We start from the raw sequence: 21,424 nt of genomic DNA, 5'->3' as shown, positions 1-21,424 counted from the left end.
GTTGAAATTTGAGCATCAAGTCTACATTTCACAAACATCACCTGTAGGAGATGTAGTAAGACCTTTGTGATTTCAATGGGATTCACACCAAGAGGGCTATGTTTTGCCTTTTCCCTTAGAATCACAGGCTGTCATTCATCCCTCTCTTTATATCCAGTGACAGATTCTAGGGAAAATGCGAAGCAAGCGGTTTGGTATCACAGCATGTCACGAAGCCTTTTTAGCACCAGAGACATCATTCTGGCTTCGTAATCCCTTCAGAGAATTCCTTCCAACAAATATAGACAAAGGCTGTCGTGATGAAGGGAGAAAGTGGGGGGGGGGGAGGGGAGAGTCCTTTCCTCTGAACCGCTTACCATCCACCAAGAGAATGTAATAAGAAGAAAAAACATGGCTTCCCATAACAGAGAGTATTGCACGTTCATTTCTTAGAAAATGATGCTACAAGCACAGTGCTTAGGTCATTTGTCCTTTTTCTGGAGTCTCTTGCTCATGTGAAAGTTGGTTATGATACGGCGTGGTATCTACAGACAGCTGTCCTACTGGGCACTGGACAGACGGCATGGCTGGCATTGCTGAGCTGTGTAGTCACTGCAAATGGAATGAAGCTCTTGCATTTCACATCGATTCACTTATGCAGTGTGGTAACACTGCGAGACTCATCCCTCTCCCCCCTCCCTTCCCAATTCCTACCCTTGACACTAGATCTGGCTAGTTAACATGTCTGGAATGAGAAAGCACCTAGCTCAGAGCTGGCACGGCTGAGGGCGTACTTGGATTCCCAGGTTGGAAGATTATCTCATTCAGAAGTTCTTCCAGAGATATATAAGCTAAACTAGACTGGCGTGCCTCAGCAAAGCTGCCTTGAGTCTTGGGAAGCATCTTTCCTTAAAGGAGTACGACACATCAATAGCACCAGCCATGATGATGCTAAGAGTAGAAGAGCTGGTAAGTCTTCAGTACCTTTTGCATCTACTGTTATTGTAAGGTTTGGTAACACACAAGTGAATTTGTGCACAGTTTTATGTACTTGCTGCTGTCTTCTGTGGATTGGACTACACTCTGCTCAGAGGAGATTGGCCTGTTTGACTTTTAATTTGTTCCACAAATTAGCAGGTTATGGCATGGGATGCCATTTGTATTGGTGAGCTTGTGTGGTGGTTTATGACAAAACACCCTGTTCAAATCTCAGTTTGGCAGGGAGCTGCTTGGTGGCCTTAGGCAGTGGCTGCTCCACAGCCACAACCCCCTTTGTGTTGAGAATCACAGTAGGAGCCTACCTTACAAAGCTGTTGTGTGGATTGCTGATATTATTAAGTGCTTTAAGTCCTTAGGGTAAGGGCTGTAAAATTCTAAGTGTTGCTACAGGAGAAAATGGCTTAGGTTTAGAACAACAGATGAAGAAAGTGTGACTCTGTGCAAAAATGCATCATGCTATGGCTGGTATCTCGTGAAGTAGCTTTGACTCTTGATCGCTTATACTCCAAAATTGTTGGTCTCTAAGGTGCTGCTGGACTCAAATCTAGCTATCATGCTATAGTTGGCTCTATAAACTATGTATGGCAAAACCAAAAAGGCTAGATCCTGCCCCACTATGAGTCAGGGAAAACATTTTTATTAGATCTGCATCCAGCTTTTGGCCCAATGGATCTTTACAGGGTGATTAGGATGCAGTGATGGGGATGTTCTATTTCACTCTGAATTAGCACCTACATTCTTGAATCTTGCAAATGTATTTCCAACTAAACCTACACGGTGCAAAACAGGCAAACCTACCTCAGATGTAACTGGGAGCAGTTCTGGCAGGACACCAAAGTCTAGGGAGAGGAGCTGAATGACTTACTGGGCTTCTGTAATGTTTATGACGATATTTTTAAAGGCAAGGGGGGGAAATGCAAGATGTTAGTCTTCTGAATAGGTTATTTGCCAGCCTGGTGAGTTTATTTATTTATTTTGCTGTTAAGTCACAGCTGATTTATGGAAACCTTGTAGTGTTTCGGAGGCAAGAGATGTTCAGAGGTGGTTTGCTTGCCTCTGAGTAGCAACGCCGGACTTCATTGGTGATCTCTCAGCCAGGTTCTAACCAAAATTGACCTGGCTTAGGTTCTGAGATCTGATGAATCAGGCTAACCTAACAATCCAGGCTAGGTAGATCAATGAGCACATTTCCTATAACTATTCTGCAGCAATTTCCTCTAGCATGAGATAAATGTAAGAGCTGGACTTTTATTATTTGCACTGGTTGAATAGAATGGCTTATCAAGTGTTCCTGGATATGAACCGGAATTATTTTCTATTGACTTTAGCAATTGGAATGAGTTAAGATTAAAAAAAAATCAGATCTTAATGAAATTTGGTGACTTCTACTACTAATACTTATGTGGCTTCCGAAGAAACAAAATTGTCTGGATCATAAGAACAATAACATTGATTTTGCATGCCTAAGGGAGCTTCTGATTTATGCTTCTCAGACAGAGCATCCTCACAGCAAACTTCTTTTGAAATGAAGAGGAGTTTTGATACTGAGGCTGGTATTTCAAAGGGGGCGAGTCAGAATAAAACATCCCACTGTACTCTTGTAAGTGCTTGGATACAGTACCACATAGGAGCTTGGTCACTGAAAGCAATGCAATTTACATTGATCTTGGATAACTGACTTCCTTGATTACAACAAGACTTAGCCCTGACTAATTTTAGCTGGATTGGAGCCCGTGGAATGGGCTGGATGTGCAGGCTGACAGATGCATGGAATGACCGCAGCATACTCATAGTGCAGAACAGAGTAATACAATTTTAAATGAATGGACTAGTCAGCTTTGACCAAACATTTTTTTTGTTATCTCTAATCAATATCTTACCTTATGTTACCTAGATCCATTTACACTGCAAAGCTTCCATGTAAGACTCCCCTGCCTCCCCCTCCCCCCCAAAAAAATCTGTGTGTTCCACAATAGGAACCCCCCCTAGTTCTTATATACAAATGTCCTTTCTAATTTATTCCCTCATCGATTACATATTACTAGAAACCTGCAGCCAAACAATTGGTTGGTTGGTCAAAACAATACATGAAATTCAGCTGCCCACTATTACTTACTGACCTCCATTGCTCTCTGTAGAGTTGCCAGGTCACAATGCAGCAAAGTGACAGCAGATACCACAACTGTCAGAATTCCCCTGTCAAGAGATGTATGAGGTTTTAAACGGATACCTTTCCCTTTCTTCACAAAAGCCAGACTGCAAACATTCAGAGCACTTTGTTCCCTGAGAATTTGGAATGCTCGTCAACAACATTCTTTGTCTTCAAAGTGGTCCAGCCAGTTGGCTTTCTCAAATCCCTGATCATCCATGCTTTCATCATTTCACCTCCATTCCAACATATTCCCTCCCTCCCTGTTGCTCATGAGTTTTCTCACTACATAGTTTGACAGTGGACAAGGCTTGTCCTCGGGGCTTTTTTTGTAGAAAAAGCCCAGCAGGAACTCATTTGCATATTAGGCCACACACCCCTGATGTCACCGTTGTTTCACATTGGGCTTTTTGTAGAAAAAGCCCAGCAGGAACATATTTCCATATTAGACCACACCCCCTGATGCCAAGGCAGCTGGAACAGCATTCTTGCTCAAAAAAAGCCCTGCTTGTTCTTGGAATTCTGAAATTTCAGGTACCCTTTTCCTTCAACAGGTAACAGGCAAGAAGGCAGATGGCAGAGAAACTGGAGATTTCCTTCTAGAGGGTTTCAAAAATGGAGAATATGAAGCTGCTGTGAGATTAGAAAAACAAGAAGATTTGAAGACGCTTACAGATCACTCCTTCACACGGCGCAATATGACCTACAAAGAAGAAAAAGAACTAGAAGCACAGGTAAAAACAACAACAAAACCCCTTTATTGACTGTATGTATTCTTAGGCTTCTGTAGTTAACTCACTGATTAACTCTGGTAAGAACTCACCTTTCAGATAATACTGTGAACAATTATTTATGTATTTACTAAAATGCTTTCACCTTGTCTGAACATTTATTTATTTATTTTTAAATGTTTTTCCTTTGCTTTGCCTTTGGGTTCAAGGCAGCTCTGGTAGATATACTTCAGAAACCAGAGAAAAATTTCCCTTTGCCTATGGGTACAGTCATATGATAGTAACAAGTTGGTCCTAAGATTCTCAGCACCAGCTAATTATAACCAGAGAACCATGAGCTGGAAGAAATTGGAGGGGAAAAGTGGGGGACCTGCAAGGATCTGGGAGGATATATCATTTTCTCCTCCCCCATTATTTCTTCTTTCCCTTCTGTCATACCCCCACAGCTTTCCCCCTTTTTTCCTTCTTTCTTTCCCACTCATCAGCAAACCTCCCTTTATCTGTCCCTGACTTCAGCTTTCCCTCCTTCCTTCCCCCTTTATTTGTCTGGGAAAAACTATGATCCAGTTTTGTGGTGGGGAACCCTCAAGGACTTACAGCGGTATGTCATTTCCCCCTGTATTCCTTTCTCTGTAGCATTTCTGCTTTCCCTCTTCCTGGCAATCCTCATATCCTCACCTTTCCCTGCTTCCTCCTCTCCTTTTCACCCACCCACAAACCTATTTTTTTATCTCCCCCCCTTCAGTGACATTTATTGACTTCATTTATGCCCTGCTGGTCTCCACAATAGGCACCTAAAACAGTTTACATCATTCTCACCTGCTCTATGATGTCCTCAAAACAACCCTGTGAGACAGGTTAGGGTAAAAGTGTATGACTGGCCCAAGGTCACTCAGTAAGCTTTCATACTGGAGTAGGGATTTGAACCTGGGTCTCTGAGCTCCTAGTCTGAAAAGGTAAGCACCACACCACAATTCTTTTCATGGGATGGCTGCTACTGAACACTAGTGAGCAGCCAGCCTTAGATGAATCATGTAAGTTAGGTGTTTAACAGGTTGCAAAGAATGTGTTGCTGATGCTGGCTGTGATGAGCCCTTCCTCAAAGACTAAAACAGCCAGGAAAGGGTCCTCCCCTATCCCCTCTCCCCCCTGTCTTTTAGTAAGGCTTGAAGGCTCACAATACTGTTGCGGCTGCTTAGAAACTCCCACAATCGCCCATGAGAGAGCATTTCTTAAAGGTACTTTGATTACTTCTAGTATTTTTAGCTCCCCAATGTGTATGTGTATTTGATTTCAGATTTATATGCAAACCTGGGGGAGGGTGGTTACAGGTTTGTAGAAGGATCTGTTCATGGCTCCAATCTCTGGATTTAGGTATCCACCAATTTGGCCATGCTGAGTATTAGATATATTGATGGGCTATTTCTTACTCAGTAATGAACATAGTTTGCATACATGGTGTTCCAGATTTAATCCTAAAGTATTTCCACAGAGGAGATCCCAATTTGCAGGGTTGGGAAAGAAGTCCTTTTGAGAGAGTTTGGAAGATGGCTATTAGACATGGCTTAACATTCTGGGGTAGGAGGATCATTGGTCAGAAATGGATGGAGACATCTTGGTGTCTGAGCTCCCCCCTCCCCTCCAGACACTTTCTGATTTATAACGAAGTTAATAAATTTGTTGCTTTTTAGTAGTAGCAAATGGTCAGGTCTCTGAACTGGGTGTTGCTGGCCCTGCTTTTGATCTGACTTAGTGTAAAGCAGCCACTTATATCTTCCTAACCAGAAACTTAGACTGATTCCCCACTAGCCTTATGCCGCTCTCACTCTCCTCTTCTCTGCGGAGCTTCTGTCGGATTTCACATTATCTGCCCCAGAGTTGCAACTAGCTCTGCCTCTTTCGCGCAGCAAACAAGATCCTCTAAAAACTGATTTCTATTTTCCGTGTGAAAGAGGCGAAGTGAGTTGCAGCCCCGGGGCAGATAGTGTGAAATCTGACGGAAGCCCCGCAGAGAACAGGAGCGTGAGGCTAGTGGGGAATCGGTCTTACACTAAAATCCTATGCAGAGTTTCTCCAATGCGAGCTCACTGAAACCCTGCATAGGATTGCACTGTTAATTGGCTGACCATATGCGAGTACCCAAACTGAGTTTCTCTTATGGATCAATTATTCAGACAGTGGCTGGGAGTAGTTATTATCCCAGTGTAACCTCTCCACCCCAAATGCCTTCCTGTCAGTTTGCTGTGGTTTTGTGCCAAGCAATCTGCTTCCCTGTCTTCATCATAGCAAGTGGCAAGGGCAGCCTCTCCCTATCCTGAATTTCACGCTTACCATTTCTCACATACTTGTCTCATGCCTTTTGCTCATCCTCCAGCGCTTGATGCTGAGAAGGCTGCATAAATGAGACCCTCCTTATTTTGCAGGCTCGACATGCCTTACTAAAAACAACCCCCCTAAAATCCCAGCCCTCCAGTTCCCCTAAGCACTGTTCACAAACACAGTTGTGCTCTGTATACTCTTTCTGTGACAAGACTGCAGTATGCTTAATTGCTGACAACAATGATGTAATAATATGATCGCAGCCTAGGCTGGTGAACAACAGAACTGGGTACCAAGATTCAGTGGCAAACCCAATCATTAGAAAAGAGCAAGAATCTTGTACTACTGTAAAGTGTTACAAATTTGGAGCATGCTGTGAGCTTTCGTGAGTCACTGCTCACTTCTTCAGATCTGTAACTGAAAAAGTGAGTAGTGACTCACGAAAGCTCATCCACTACCACAAGTTTTGCTAGTCTTTAAGGTGCAGCATCCTAGAGGAAACCATGGAGTAGACCACCAACATGCAAAAGAAAGGCACACGGCTATGGATTTCTGGAAAATTGTAATAAAATTACTTTTTTAGAAAGTGTTTCAGAAAATACAAAAATAGAAACATTCACAAAGTGTAGCAATACACGTGTATGTGTATATCTCATCAATATAAATAAATAAATATTCCAACAAGGCTCGTGCTCAAGCTGCAAATGAGCGGAACCAAAAATCTCCAATGTATATCAAACCCACCGCAATTCTCACAAAGTTCATATTTGGATCCAGTCCAAATTTGCGAGTGGGTAAAATTAAACTTGCTGAAACAATCCAAGTTCCATCTAGCCTAGAATCCTTTCCCTGCAGTGACCAGCCAAGTGCCTCACAGAAACACCCCTTGCTAACATTGGCGAACCAAAGATATCTCACCTCTGCACACGGAAGGTCTGTTTTTACCCATTATGGCTAATAGCCCTTTAGAACGATCCTTATGAAGTCCAGGCTGCTGTACCAGTGCTAGAAGCAGACACACAATAGTGTGCCAGAGCAGCTGCATTTTTAAAATGTAATTTATTTTTGGTTTTTAAAAATATAATCAAACAGTAAGACAAATTACAATTAAAAAAATGAAACAATGCCAGAATTTCCACAATCTCTTTGTGCAAAGCTTTTACGTGGGTGAAGGCAGAGAGAGGGCAAAGCAGGGACTGGACACAGGAAAGCTTTCACCTCTCTCAAATCCATCTAGAATGGAAAAAACCCCTACAAATCTAACTATAACTGGCTATAATGAATAGACAACATCACAGAATAGGCCTACCATCCAATTCCATCCTTGAGATTTCCCTAGAGCAGGCTCTTTAATATAAGAGCCACATAGAATAAATGCCAGATGTTTGAGAGCCACAAGGCATGAACATCAGATGATTGAAAGCCACAAAAAAGGAAGGAAGGAAGGAAGGAAGGAAGGAAGGAAGGAAGGAAGGAAGGAAGGAAGGAAGGAAGGAAGGAGGGAGGGAAGGAGGGAAGGAGGGAAGGAGGGAAGGAAGGAAGGAAGGAAGGAAGGAAGGAAGGAAGGAAGGAAGGAAGGAAGGAAGGAAGGAAGGAAGGAAAGACGGGAAGGAGGGAGGAAGGAAAATAGTTGGGGGAAAGAAACCAACTCTAAATGCATTTCCCAAGCTCTGGCTGGCTTGGCTTGGAGAAGTGATTTAAAGAGACAAATGCCTTCTCCAAGCCAGCCAATGGAATGGTGGGGGCTTCAAGAGCCGTATGATATGTGTGAAAGAGCAACATGTGGCTCCCAAGCCACAGTTTGGCCACCCCTGCCCTAGAGCTTCATTAGAACAAGCCAAACTCTATGCCGATTACAAATATGGGATCTGTGAGGTCATGTGAAGGTAGAAAGCCATAACAATGAATCACAACAGTGGTCCATCTAGTCTGAAAGCAGCCCCCTATAAGTGTAGAAGTGTTTTCTTTTAACAGAAAATGCTGGGGATGGAACATGAGACCATTATGCCTGTACAGGATCTACATCACAATTACACTAGGACCCCACAACCAATAAGTACATTTTGTAATAGAATCATCATGATTTTTCTTCCCACTACCCAATATTTTTCTTGTGATGGATGAGAATAGCACTAATGCCTGCAGAAATAAGTGTGCCAGCCTTCCCCTGAAAAATATATGCAAAAATGGAGAAAGTATTAGTAACATTTGGTTTAACATACTTTCACTTTGAAGTAACAGATTATCTGGAGCTTGAAAATTAGCATTTTACAGCTTCAGTGCGAATGGATTATTCAGACGTAGAATTACAACACAGTGTTACATCTAAGAACAGATCCAAATCCCACATTTTTTTAAAGGTTTGAGATCTTTCTCCCTCCCCCTTTAATGAGGTGTAGCAAAGGTGTCAAGTGAAATGACTTCATCGTGAGTCGCTTAAAAATAGATGAGGTTTATCTGCCAACGTGAAATAATCATTTAACATTTGGAGACAGATTCTCTCGCACACATTCACACTCACAAGCATCTTGTTCTGTGAACAATCCTGCTAGAGTCAGTCAGGAGGATGCCACATTGTTTGACGAACATGATTTTAATACTGCTTGATGATTATCCCTAAAGAATTCTAACTACAGTGAATCTTAACAAACGTGTAACACTTTACAGTATGTGTAGGCTGTTCCTTAATCATTTGTTGGCTTCACACAGTTCAAGGAGCAGTGGCATTACGATGTCTCCACATTTTACAGGGATCAGATTATCTCATTCAGCACACCCAGTCCTCATAAAACCATTGTAGAATCAGGGCTTCTTTTGTAGAAAAAAGGCCAGCAGGAACTCATTTGCATATTAGGCCACACCCCCCACACCCCGATGCCACCAGTTTCACACAGGCCTTTTTGTAAGTGAAGCGCAGCAGGAACTCATTTGCATTTTTAGTTATACCCCCTGATGCCGAGCCAGCTGGAGCTGCGTTCCTGCTCAAAAAAAGCCCTGGGTAGAATCATAGAATTATGCTGTGATAGGGGAAAGATGACATTCTGAAGGTTAATTCTCACAGATTACATATCACAGAGCCACCCTGTGTATTGTACTTGCCATGGGAAACTGAAGTCCACAATAATGGTGACCACAGTAGGGGATAGGAGATGCCAATTTACAGGCATGATGGGTTCTTGGAGCATCAAGCTCCATTTTGGTATGGAATCGTGCTTTGTTCTGTATAAAAGGATCTGTCCCTGAACACACGGTGAACTTACCTTGCAGAAAGCAGGCAGCTTGTCATTCATTAAACCTTAGCATTTTGAAAAGGATAAATGGTATCATGTGGGTGGAAATGTTGTTCCACCTGCTACATAGAACAAAACACCACAAAGTAACCAGTAACTTCTTCATTATACTTTAGCTTCATTATACTCAGGGCTTTTTTGTAGCAAGAACTCTTTTACATATGAGGCTACACCCCCCAGATGTAGCCAATCCTCCTGGAGCTTACAGGGCTCTTCTTACAGGGCCTACTGTAAGCTCTTGGAGGATTGGCTGCATCAAGGGTGTGTGGTCTAATATGCAAAGAAGTTCCTACTACAACCCCCCCCCCCCAGATTATACTTTAGCTACATCTCTCTAATGCAGGGGGGGACTCAACCTTTTTCTGCCAGCAGGTGCCTTTGGAATTCTGGCAAAGGGTACAAAGTGGCTGCTGCAGAAGGAGGAGCCAGCCACAAAACTGCTACCACAACAGGCAAAGCCAATCACAAAATGCACAGAAACAAGATCATGCATAACTCTAATAGTCTCCTCAATGTTTCAGGCAGAAGCTGTATTTAACAGAATGACTTTTAAAATTAACATATTGTTTAAAAATATTTTCTTCCAAACACACTGCTTCCTGTCAGTCAGACAGTGAAGATCCATGTGCTGTGGTGGCAGCTGCTGCCAAATCAACTTTTAAAAACACTGCACAGCCATTTAGATCTCCAGAGGCCAATCAGAGGCCCTGCTGAGCAAAAGCCCCACTTTTGCCCTGCCGACTTTCTAGAAACACTTGGCAGGCACTGTGAAAGGTGCCAGCGAGTGCCATGGCATTGGGGACTGCTGCTGCAGTCTGTAGACATGAACCATTTACATGTATTTCTGCAATGTCTTCAGGGTCTGCTCAATGCCGTCACTTACTACCATGTTTTACAAATTTTTTAAAAATGACCTTCAAGCTAAACCAATAGGAAAATGTCACTTATGGAGTAGACTGAAACGCAATATCAGAAATACATATTTTTGCACATGCACACACATACTATAAAGTAAACAAGTGGAACCTGCAGCATCCAATGGAATTGTCCATTTTTGAAACTGCCATCAACACAGAGAAGACCCTGCTGTTGGATCTCTGTGACCTTACCTCACTCTAGAGCTTGGAATCCAAAGCAGAAACCTGCTATTGTTGTTGTTGTGTAGTTAAACAATATGTATACCCTGCCTTTGTGCCAGCCCCCCCTGGTCTCGGAGGGGGTTCCCCCATATTTGGAAACCCCAACCCCAAACAGTGACATTGTGTGGGGACACTCTGTTTTGGGGGCAAACTCTATGGTTTTGAAGCAAAAAGCCCCCATAGAGTTTTGCCTCAAAACCAGAGCGTCTCCTCCAACATCACCAGCATGATAACTTCACTTCCGGGTGATCTCATTGCATTGGGGACATCACACATGATGTTCCGCCCACCCCAGAATACCCCCCAAATCTCCCTGCTGCAATTAAGAGGGGACCTGGCAACTCTAAGGGCCACCAAGGTGGCTAACATATTAAAGCATACATAAGAGACACAATTAGCAAGAGGACTCTAAGGGAGTGGTAGGGTTGCCAACCTTCAGGTGGTGCCTGGAGATCTCCCACTATTACAACTGATCTCCAGACAAGAGAAATCAGCTCAGTTGAAAATGGTGACTTTGGAAGGAGTCTATGGCATTATACCCTATTGAAGTCCTGCCCCTCCCCAGCCCTATCCTTCTCAGGCTCCATTCCCAAAATCTCCAGGTATTTTCCAGCCCAGAGCTGGCAACCCTAGGGAGTATGCAGTCTCTGAGATCCAGGGCTTTTTTTGTAGCAGGAACTCCTTTGCATATTAGGCCATACCCCCTGATGTAGCCTATCCTCCAGGAGCTTACAGGGCTCTTCTTACAGGGCCTACTGTAAGCTCTTGGAGGGTTGGCTACATCAGGGGAGTGTAGCCTAATATGCAAAGGAGTTCCTGCTATAAAGAAAGCCCCGCTGAGATCTATGTTTGCCTTAGTTTCTGGACAATCAGATGTTTGCTATTTTCATTCAGCTGAAGAAGAAGAAACTAGAGGAGAGACCAAAACTTGAAAACTTGGAAGATCTTGAAAAAATCATCCAACTGAAGAAAAGGAAAAAATACAAAAAAGTCAAAGTGCCTATTTTAAAGGAACCGGAACAAGAAGTTATAGTAAGTTATGTCACAAAATATCTTATTGCTGTTTTTATGATATTTCCCCTCCCCCTCCATAAAAAAAAAAAAAACCCTTACTGGTCTAACACTTATTCCTGTTCTCCATCAGACAGGCCCTGTCGACATTCCTATGTTTTTAAAGGCTGCCTTGGAAAACAAGATGCTAGTCATTGAAAAATATTTATCAGACAAAGGGGATCCAGATGCTTGTGATGAGGTATAATGTTCATTTCTATTTCACCAAAAGAATATTCATATGTGTTTTAATCATAGTTCATCTGCTATGACAGTCCCCTGGGAACTGGAGTTTGGTAAAAGTATTGAAGATAAGAGTGGTCCCCCTCGTGTTCCCCTAAAAAAAACTACAGTCCCCACGAGTCCCTGGAAAAAGAAACAGACAATCAAACCAGTTTGAATTGGGGCACATCTTTTTCTTAGAAAATTGTATATAAAGACCGGCAGTTAAACAAACAAACAAAAAATTCTGCTTCCTCTTAACTTATGTAGCGCAGGGGTGGCCAGCAGTAGCTCTCCAGATGTTTTTTGCCTACAACTCCCATCAGCCCTAGCCAGCATGGCTGATGGCTGGGGTTGATCGGAGTTGTAGGCAAAAAACTTCTGGAGAGCTACCGTTGGCCACCCCTGACGTAGCGGGTTTTTCCTATGCTTTTCCACAGCTTTAAAATATACTGAAGTATAGCTTTAATCAGCTCTTTAAACAGATATTCAGGAATATATAAAATATATTTCATTAGTCATGTTTGTTTATGGCCATGTTCTAGGGTTGCAAACTCTCACTTGGGAAATACCTAGAGTGGGGCCTGGGGAGGGCAGGGTTTGGGAAGGGGAGGGACCTCAGTAGGATGTAATACCATAGACTCCACCCTTCAAAGCAGCCATTTTCTCCAGGGAAAATGATATCTGCCATATGGAGATCAGTTATAATTTGGGGGGAATCTCCACCCCCCAGCTGGAGGTTATAGCAACCAAATAGAGTAACGTGAAAAGGTAGAGCAGGAGGAGAGAGCCACACAGGCATTCACATTAAATCAACCTCAAATCCTTAGAAATTCAATTATTTATATAACAAATCATTCATAGACAATACAGTGTATCACAAAGTGCCAAGATAAACTACTCCTGAAACAACCAGTCCTATATTGATGTCCGACAGTGTGTTCCTTGAGAATGGAGTCAGGAAGTTGTGTGCAATGCCGTGAAAACAGAGTCCAGTGCTCCAATTCTTCTCTGTTAGCCAATATCTGGATGGAATGCAGCAAGGCAGTAAGATGCAACAGGGATGCGCTAAATGCCCTGTTTCACGCGAGGCTTCAACGAGCTGAAATTTGCTGGCTTCAGTCCTCCCAGTTTGGTATTGGGGCAATTTGGGCTCTTGGTTTCTTCAAGATGAAAGCAAGATATTTGGTAGGAACTAAGCATACCAGCTGAAGCTCATAGGTATTGATTATATCTGGTCTTCTCAGGGACAGCAAGGAAGAAGCTAGTGCTCAAAGGTTTGTTGGAATATCATATTCTCTCAGCTTCCCTCTCCTAGAATTGCTTCCCCCCACCGCCCCAAATTCTAGGAGAGGGAAACATGGCATTTAGCACATCCCTGTTGCGTCTTACTGCCTTGCTGCATTCCATCCAGAGAGATGGATATAAAGAGATCCATTATATTCATGCCATTGAAACGAAGGCTTCCTGTGATAAAATGGTGTTCACAACAGATGCAATGACAATGACAATAGCAAGAAATTTTTGGGGCAGCTATAAAATCTGGGGTTCTGTCATGCCAAAATTAAGCCGATTGAGTTAAACTGGAGAACGCAAAGCATATGTGTCATTCTTCTATTTCAACTAATGCTACTCAAAAGCACTTTTGTTTTGGCTCTTGACTGCTCTCGTTCTGAGATGCTCTCCTAACATTTGGGTTGGGAGGGAAGGTGGCGTGGCACAACCTGATCTTGCCAGATCTTGGAGGCTGCAGGGCCACCCCTAGACTGTCTGGTACCCTAGGCAAGGCTAACTTCTGGCACTGCCCCCACCCCGCACTGAGAATGTCACCAAGTCACATGCAGGCACCCCCAGAAGCCCAGTGCCCTAGACAATCACCTAGTTTGCCTAGTGACAGGGCTGGCCCTTGGAGACTGTGCTTGGATGGGAAGCCCCTAAAGCAGACTCTGCAGAGGAAGGCAGTGGCAAAACCACCCCTGCTTCTCTCTTGCCTCGCAAGCCCCTTGCTGGGGTTGCCATTAAGTCATTTGCGAGTTGACAGCACATCCAAACATATCATGTTAGAGTCAGCACAAAAAGATACTTTACTAGTCATAGGTCAGCAATAACAAAATCAGCAGTCAGCAACACTTATAAGGAAATGTGCACATCCAGTGAAAGCAAACACACCAACCTTGTTATAAACTAAAATCCATGTTAGGGGCATAGTTACTAAAAAAGATGTGAGCAGGTGCTACCTTATTAAAGAAGCCAAAGCACAAAATCTGGCCACCTTTGAAGTGGTTACTTGTAAGCTCCATCTTGAAACTCTTACTTGGGAATTCAAGAGACCAAGAACATTAATCTCAAATACCAAACTGAGATGATAGTCATGCTTTTTCTTTTTTTTTTAAGTCACAATTGGCACATTATCTGGCAGGGTTACAACTATGAAAAGAAGCAGATTTTAGGGCTCAAAGCATCACTGCTTGAAAACAAACCGGCACAATGAATGTGCCCTTGGTGTTTTGCAGGGACGAGAGCATTGGGGTGCCTGGGTCCAAATTTCACCTCAGCAGCTGGCCTGAGACCAGGAATTCTGACAGTGCAGCCCTATAAGTGATGCCAGTCTAAGCCCACTGATTTCGATGGGTTTGGACTGGAGAAACTCCGCATAGGTTTCCACTGTTCTTCTGTCATCCACAGCCATCAGCCTTCATGGCCATATGGAAATAACAGGAATGCGTAAGAATTCCTGGAATTATATATAGCGCTACGAGAGTGCATGGAACTTTAGACAGCAATGTAAGCAAATGCTCATCTTAAGGAGCTTATCACATACAAGTAGATGAGAGGGAAAGAGGGCAGAGACAGAAGGAAGAGGAGACAAGAGGTGAACATAAGGAAATGTCATTCGTAGGCTTTGTTTCAGAGGGGATGAAGACTTAGGGCTTCATTGTGTGTGGGGGAGAATGGTTCTGAATACTCCAAATGCTTTAGATAAATACCAAGTGCTGCTTGCTTTCCTCTAATGCAGGGGTGGCCAACGGTAGCTCTCCAGATGTTTTTGCCTACAACTCCCATCAGCCCCAGCCAGCATGGCTGATGGTTGGGGCTGATGGGAGTTGTAGGCAAAAAACATCTGGAGAGCTACCGTTGGCCACCCCTGCTCTAATGCAATGAGAACGAAGAGCTAGAAGATCCCCTTTTTGATACATTTTATATCTGACACTTTTAAAAAAAGGAAAAGTAAACCATTTATTGCTCTTCCAATTCACAGTACAAACGCACAGCATTACATCGAGCATGCTCAGAAGGACACCTGGCGGTGGTGGAAAAGTTAGTAGAAGCTGGAGCCCAACTTGAATTCCAAGATATGGTATGTATATTTTGTGTGTGTGTGTGTGTGTTTGTATTAGACCCACAGAAAGACATGCAACAACTTCTCAGGGTTAGCTCATGCACACATGCTCAGTATTTCCTGTGGCAGTGACTCATGATTCGCGTCAATCAAAGGCATTCCAAATTGACCATTCTAGACGGAATTCCACAGGTACCTCAGATGCTAGGCTTTCAACGGAGAGAGTTCACATATTTGTCTTGGAATCCTCAATTTTGCATTATCTGTTGCTGAACTCAAGTGCTTGCATGCATGCACCTGTGTGAAAGTCACAGCATTCTAGCTTGCAACATGTGTTCTGAAGATGAAAAGTGTCCTAGTCACAGTTCATAACAGACCAGACCAAGGTATTTTCTACATCCCCTGGCTGTTCCTGTTCTAGTCAAGCACATAAAACTGCCTGAGTTCCTGCTCTAGCGTAAGCAGCACATAAAACTGCCTGAGTCAGACAACTGGTCTATCAAGGTCAGTATTGTCTACCCTGACTGGCAGCAGTCTCAGGTAGAAGTCTTTCATGTCACCTTTCTGTAGCCAGGTCAGGGATAGAACCTGGGACCTTCAGCATGCAAAGCAGATTCTTTACTTCTGAGCCACAGTTCCACCCCCTGATGTCTACTTCTCTTGGGCTTATGGGCCCCTTCAGAGATCTGTTGCTTGTGTGATTTTATAAACTCATCAGGAAGGCAAACCACATCTGCAGAATAGTTCTTATAGCAGCATTAGAACTATGGCAGAAAGAGTGATAACTACACTAGGGAAGTTTTGTGTAAAGGAGGTCTCAGGTGGCTTAGCTGTTTACTAATGTGCTATTTGTGCCAGTCTCAAACAGTTGTAGCTTTTAGTGCATCTGGAGTGCAGACTGCCGAGAACTCCTGTTTTTCAAATTACTGACAGAATTCAGCAGCTTCCCTGGCATTAGAAGGATCTGGCTAGGTAGCAGAGCACATCTATTGCTTTGGAGGAAGCTGCAGGTTTTAGCCCCATCTAGAGGAACTTGGATAGCAAGTCTGGGAAAGACCCTTGTTGGAGATCCTGAAGAGCCACTTCCTCTGACAAGGTTGCCAACCTCCAGGTGGGACCTGGAGAGTTCTGGAATTAGAACTGATCTCCAGGCAACAGAGATCAGTTTCCTTGGAGAAAATGGCTGCTTTGGGTTTCTGTTAAAGGTGCTTTTCTACATACATTGTTTGAATGCCATTTAATCTCCATTAATCTGATTCTTTTCCTTGGGCACAGCTTGAATCAACAGCTATTCATTGGACATGTCGTGGTGGAAGTCTGGAAGTCCTGAAGTACTTGCTAAACAAAGGAATAAACAGAAATGCCAGAGACAAGGTAGCCTTTATATTATCACAGGATACAATGTGGAATTCCCCCACATCCCGTTCCTTTGGTAACTGCTTCTATGTGACTCTGTTTTAGGTCAAAGGTTTTTATTGTGTTGGAACCAACTGCCCTGCTTCTCTTGATGATGCTTTCTTCTCTTCCCCTAGTTGCTCAGCACACCTCTGCACGTGGCAGTGAGAACTGGCCAGTATGACTGTGGAGAACACCTCATTGCCTGTGAAGCAGATCTCAATGCCAAAGACAGAGTAAGTCAGTAACAGCCCACAGGCAGCCACTCCGGTGAACCCCTTCCCATGAGGCATTTCTACTTTCTCTTAACACTAGCCCCGTCAAACAACATCCACATAGGATTGAGACAACTTTGAGAGGTATACAGGAAGGCTGAAACAGAGAAGCCCTTGAAAAAAGTTCTAACTCAGTGTTGGATTCTACCCACTTGACTGCAAGAAGAAGGAGTCCCTTTTGAGCCCTGAAAAAGTTATGCTAAGGACTGTAGGGCCCATATGAATAAAAAACTTTATCTTATGCAATGGAAGATAATGCAGTAGAGAGGAAATTAAGCAAGATTTCCTGTCCCTTGTACCTAGAGAAAAGCTGCTGGATGTCGGTTCAGCTTAGGAAACAGGGAAAGCATTTATAAGGGTAGAGCATTCAGAATTATACAGGTGAGCAGGGAGAAACCCTGACCTGGATGCTCCAAGGTTAGCCTAATCTTGTCAGATCTTGGAAGCTAAGCATGGTCAGTTCTGGTTAGTAATTGGATGAGAGCAGGGGTCGTTTTGTAGAAAAATAGGTGGTGAAGCTCATTAGCAGAACTCATTAGCATTTGCTGCCCCCCACCAGCCAAAAGCAACCCGACTCAAGAAAGGAGGGCCCGAGTGAGTGAGGCCTGCTTGGGCTGGCTAGAGATCCAGTCAGTCCAAGCAGGCCTCACTCACCTGGGGCTCTCTTTGGCCACCCCTGCCCCCACATTCAAAAGGCCAGCAAGCCACCCACTACCCACCCGCTAAAGTCAATTGGCCTTACAAGAAGCTACTCAAAAATGATGAATCCACACACACAGTTTACAAGCTCACATACCCAAGCTGTAGAAGAAACAGTGAATCAGTATATAAAACCCTGCTTCCTCTTTCTTACCTTTTTACTAGCCATGAGTGACTGTGTCAATGTTTACTTAAAGCCTTTATGAGATTTATGCAGAGCATCTAACATCACACTCAGTTGCAGGTCAGGCCAAAGGCTATTATCACTAACTTATTGCTAGTTTAACAGCTGCTCCCTCTCCCAGGCAACCTGGGTAGTGCTGACTGCTGAGAGACCAAGAGCGCCCCTCAAACAGAGAATGCAGATCAAGAGAATGGGAATAGCACTGAACCCACTTGCCCTCCACCCAAGGCAATTCAGCACTGTGGCACTTGGGTGGAAAATACTGCCTGAGGGGTCAAGTGTTTCCAGGAGGATGCCTGCAAGCAGATCCTGTTCATTCCATCTGTTCTGTTCTAGGAAGGAGATACTCCAATGCACGATGCAGTGAGACTGAATCGCTACAAAATGATCCGACTTCTGATTATGTATGGAGCCAACCTAAATGTGAAGAATACTGTAAGTAGCCCACCAGTCTTTAATATTACAATGTAGAAAATATGTTGGTGGAAATTGAATAGATGCTACAGAAAGCTGTATAGGATGCACTGCACAGTAAAATACAAGATTAATTCAGTCTGCAAATTAGAAATTATAATAACTCTGGTGAATCTAGTTTCAGGGAGGTATCCATGTTGGTCTTCAGTAAAACAGCTAGATTTCAAACCAGTAGCACCTTGTTGACAAAGGCAGCTTTGACTCTCGAAAGCTTATACCCTGAAATCTTCTTCAGAAAAAGAGGCGATTTATATGCCGCCCTTCACTTTGAGTCCAGAGTGGCTTACAATCTCCTTCCCTTCCTTTCCCCACAACAGACACCCTGTGAGGTAGGTGGGACTGAGAGAGCTCTGACAACTGATCTTGAGAGAATAGCTCTGACAGAATTTGACTGACCCAAGCTCAAACCAGCAGCTGCATGTGAAGGAAATGGAATTAAACCTGGTGCTCCAGATTAGTCCACCACTCTTAACTACTATACCAAACTGGCTCTCTTAGTCTCTAAGGTGTTACTGGGCTTAAATCAAACCTTGGTGTATTAAATTGTGTAAATCCATTTAATGTTTTAATGGCATACTTCATTTTTTACAAAAAGCCATCTGAACATTCAGCAAAGTGTTACATGCCAAAGGGAAGAAAAGGAGGTCTATTTAAAATAGGGTGTTCACTTTCACTCCTTCCTTTCCGTTGTGCGTTTTCTCTGGTGGACACAATCTAGCAAGAGTTAATCAGTTTGCAGCTAATTTGGACCACTAGAGTGTCTGATCCCTGCACTGGTTACTATGCACAGCATTCACATGCAAGTGTGGCTTCTCTCCTCTCAACCATAAATTGTGTGTAATGTGAGCAAAAAATAGCTGGAGCAGGCTAGTAACCCTTAAGCAACATGTCAAACTACATGAAACCCAGCAAAGCAATTTTCCTGCACCTGAATCAGTCCTAATTGAATTGCAATGAATACAGTGAAACTTATTTGTGACTTGCAAGTGTGATTGATATCAGTGAGATTCAGAACTGAAACAGACTAGCTACAAGAGGAAACAACTGAAGGATCTCATTTGGATTGGGGAGATGTGAACCTGTATGCTTCCCCCAATGGGGCAAAACAGCAGCTTTAAGACTGGGGAAATGTTGGGGGAGGAGGGCTAAAGACCCCTCTCCCTCAAACCACAACCACAGCAAAAATTGGTTATCCATAAAAGCATCTAGATCTCGTTTAATTTGGGCTCTAATTTTAAATACCGTAACTTCTGCTATATTGTACCCTGTATATTTTGCTACCCTGCTGACTTCCTGGTCTTGGACATTTATGCTAGCAAACCTGACTGATGGTCAGGACAGTGTGAAGGTGAGTGTGCTACAGGAATGGATAGAGGTAGGTGGGAACCCAGTGTAAAGGCAGAAACTGACCTATCTTGTCAATGCTCATGAGGGGTTTCAGCCAACATATTGTTCATTGTTTCTCACCATCATCTCAGAAAGGTGGCCAAGTTTTTGAAACACGGTAAAACAAAACAGCAAGTTTTAAGTTAAAGTTGTAAGTTAAACTACAGCTGGAAGGTTAAATCTTATTTTCTTGTGTTCCCTCCTACAGGAAGGGAAAACTCCCATGGATCTTGTTCTGCAATGGCAAAATGGCACCAAAGAAATCTTCAACAGCCTAAAGGAGAACTCGTACAAGAGCTCCCCTATAGACACGTTCTGAACTCTTTAAGACTCAAACATCAAGAGGACTGACAACATCCTTGTAAGTGGCACTATTATCAACATGAAGGAGCAGCAACATTACAAAGGGAACTAAACAAGTGTTTATTTTGCTGGATTATGTAAAGCTGCCTTTGTTAAAATTCAGAAAGGACAAAACAAAACAAAAAAACAACCGAGGACAAAACCATTTTCAAAGGCACTGCTTGAGCATTCGAATTCTGCGGATTTCAAGTTGCTTTATTTATTCCTATTTATATTTTGTATTCCATTCCTTTCTCCTTCTCCCCTTCTTCGATAGTGTTTCATTGGCTGTTATTCTCTGTTGATCTTTTCAGCAAGTCAAGTTGGCACCACAGTTAGCAAGAGAGCTTGGGTTACTGATGTGCTAATCAAAATCAGCCAGGAGCATTAAAACTGCTTTTTAAATTAAAAAAACTCCCAGCAGTTCAGAGCATATTAGTAGCTTCCTGTCAGGCGCTCTTTTCATTCAAGAATTTTTGGAACCATTGCTCGGTTTCTGCTGATTTGCTGGTGTCCTGTTAGAAGCCAAAGCTAAAGAGACAGCGGGGGAGGCAGAAAATGTTAGCTCCAATTAAGGAGAATTAATGAGGAAATGGTTCTTCTCTTTTGTTAAAATTCAAGAGAAGCAACAGCCAAGTCTTTCAATCAAATGTTGCAGGGTGGTTTGGACTAGAGATTTCAAAACGGAATGTTTATGCAGGTAAGAGGAGAGTAGGGCGAAAAAGACGCATAAGGGAACACACTGTTGTTCTCAATGCCTGAGAAGTGGAAGGAAACATGAGGTATATTTGTACAGCTCTTTGTGCACATTTTTGTATTAAATCTTGTTTAAGATTTCAAACATCCCCTTTCCTCCTCTTTAATTTGTCTCAAGATATTGTGTGGAACGGAGAATCTGATTCCATCAAGGCTTCGTCGCAAAAGAACATTGCGTCCTAATGGCTAATAGAGCCAGTTTGGTGTAGTGGTTAAGTGTGCGGACTCTTATCTGGGGTTTGATTCCCCACTCCTCCACTTGCAGCTGCTGGAATGGCCTTGGGTCAGCCATAGCTATCGCAGAGGTTGTCCTTGAAAGGGCAGCTTCTGAGACAGCTCTCTCAGTCCCACCCTGTGTCTGTTGTGGGGGAAGAAGATATAGGATTGCAAGCCACTCTGTTTCAGAGAGAAGGGCGGGGTATAAATCTACGGTCTTCTTCGTTAGCTCCCACTTTCAAAGTTATAAACTGGTCACCTGATTATTAGACTGAGAAGGACCTCCAAAGGTCTCCTTCTCAGCTTCAGAAAGCCACATCACAAACCAGGGCCGCAGCTCCATGGGCCCCTCCAGACAAGCTTCCAATTCTGCAACTGTCCACAGAAAGTTACCAAGCACAAACCGTGTTTCATTTTCTGTAATCATAAAGCACACGTGATTACTTAGTAACACTCGCAAGTGAAGGTTAACACCAAAA

At 43.3% G+C, this 21,424-nt stretch overlaps 1 protein-coding gene across 1 annotated transcript; it reads left to right on the top strand.

Annotated features, from left to right (window-relative positions):
• The first annotated feature begins 821 nt into the window (after positions 1–821).
• On the top strand, positions 822–20,818 carry ANKRD1 (ankyrin repeat domain 1). The gene is made up of 9 exons (XM_060241305.1): positions 822–948; positions 3,682–3,861; positions 11,501–11,638; positions 11,751–11,858; positions 15,138–15,236; positions 16,494–16,592; positions 16,751–16,849; positions 18,108–18,206; positions 19,840–20,818. The coding sequence occupies exons 1-9, from the start codon at positions 922–924 to the stop codon at positions 19,948–19,950; spliced, it is 960 nt and encodes a 319-aa protein (XP_060097288.1). The 5' UTR covers positions 822–921; the 3' UTR covers positions 19,951–20,818.
• The last annotated feature ends 606 nt before the right edge of the window (positions 20,819–21,424 follow it).

The sequence above is a fragment of the Heteronotia binoei genome, chromosome 6 (assembly GCF_032191835.1).
Source record: "Heteronotia binoei isolate CCM8104 ecotype False Entrance Well chromosome 6, APGP_CSIRO_Hbin_v1, whole genome shotgun sequence".
In the NCBI taxonomy this organism is placed as follows: domain Eukaryota; kingdom Metazoa; phylum Chordata; class Lepidosauria; order Squamata; family Gekkonidae; genus Heteronotia; species Heteronotia binoei.
The sequence above is the reverse complement of the archived record's forward strand: the minus strand, read 5'-3'. Positions and strand labels throughout refer to the sequence as shown.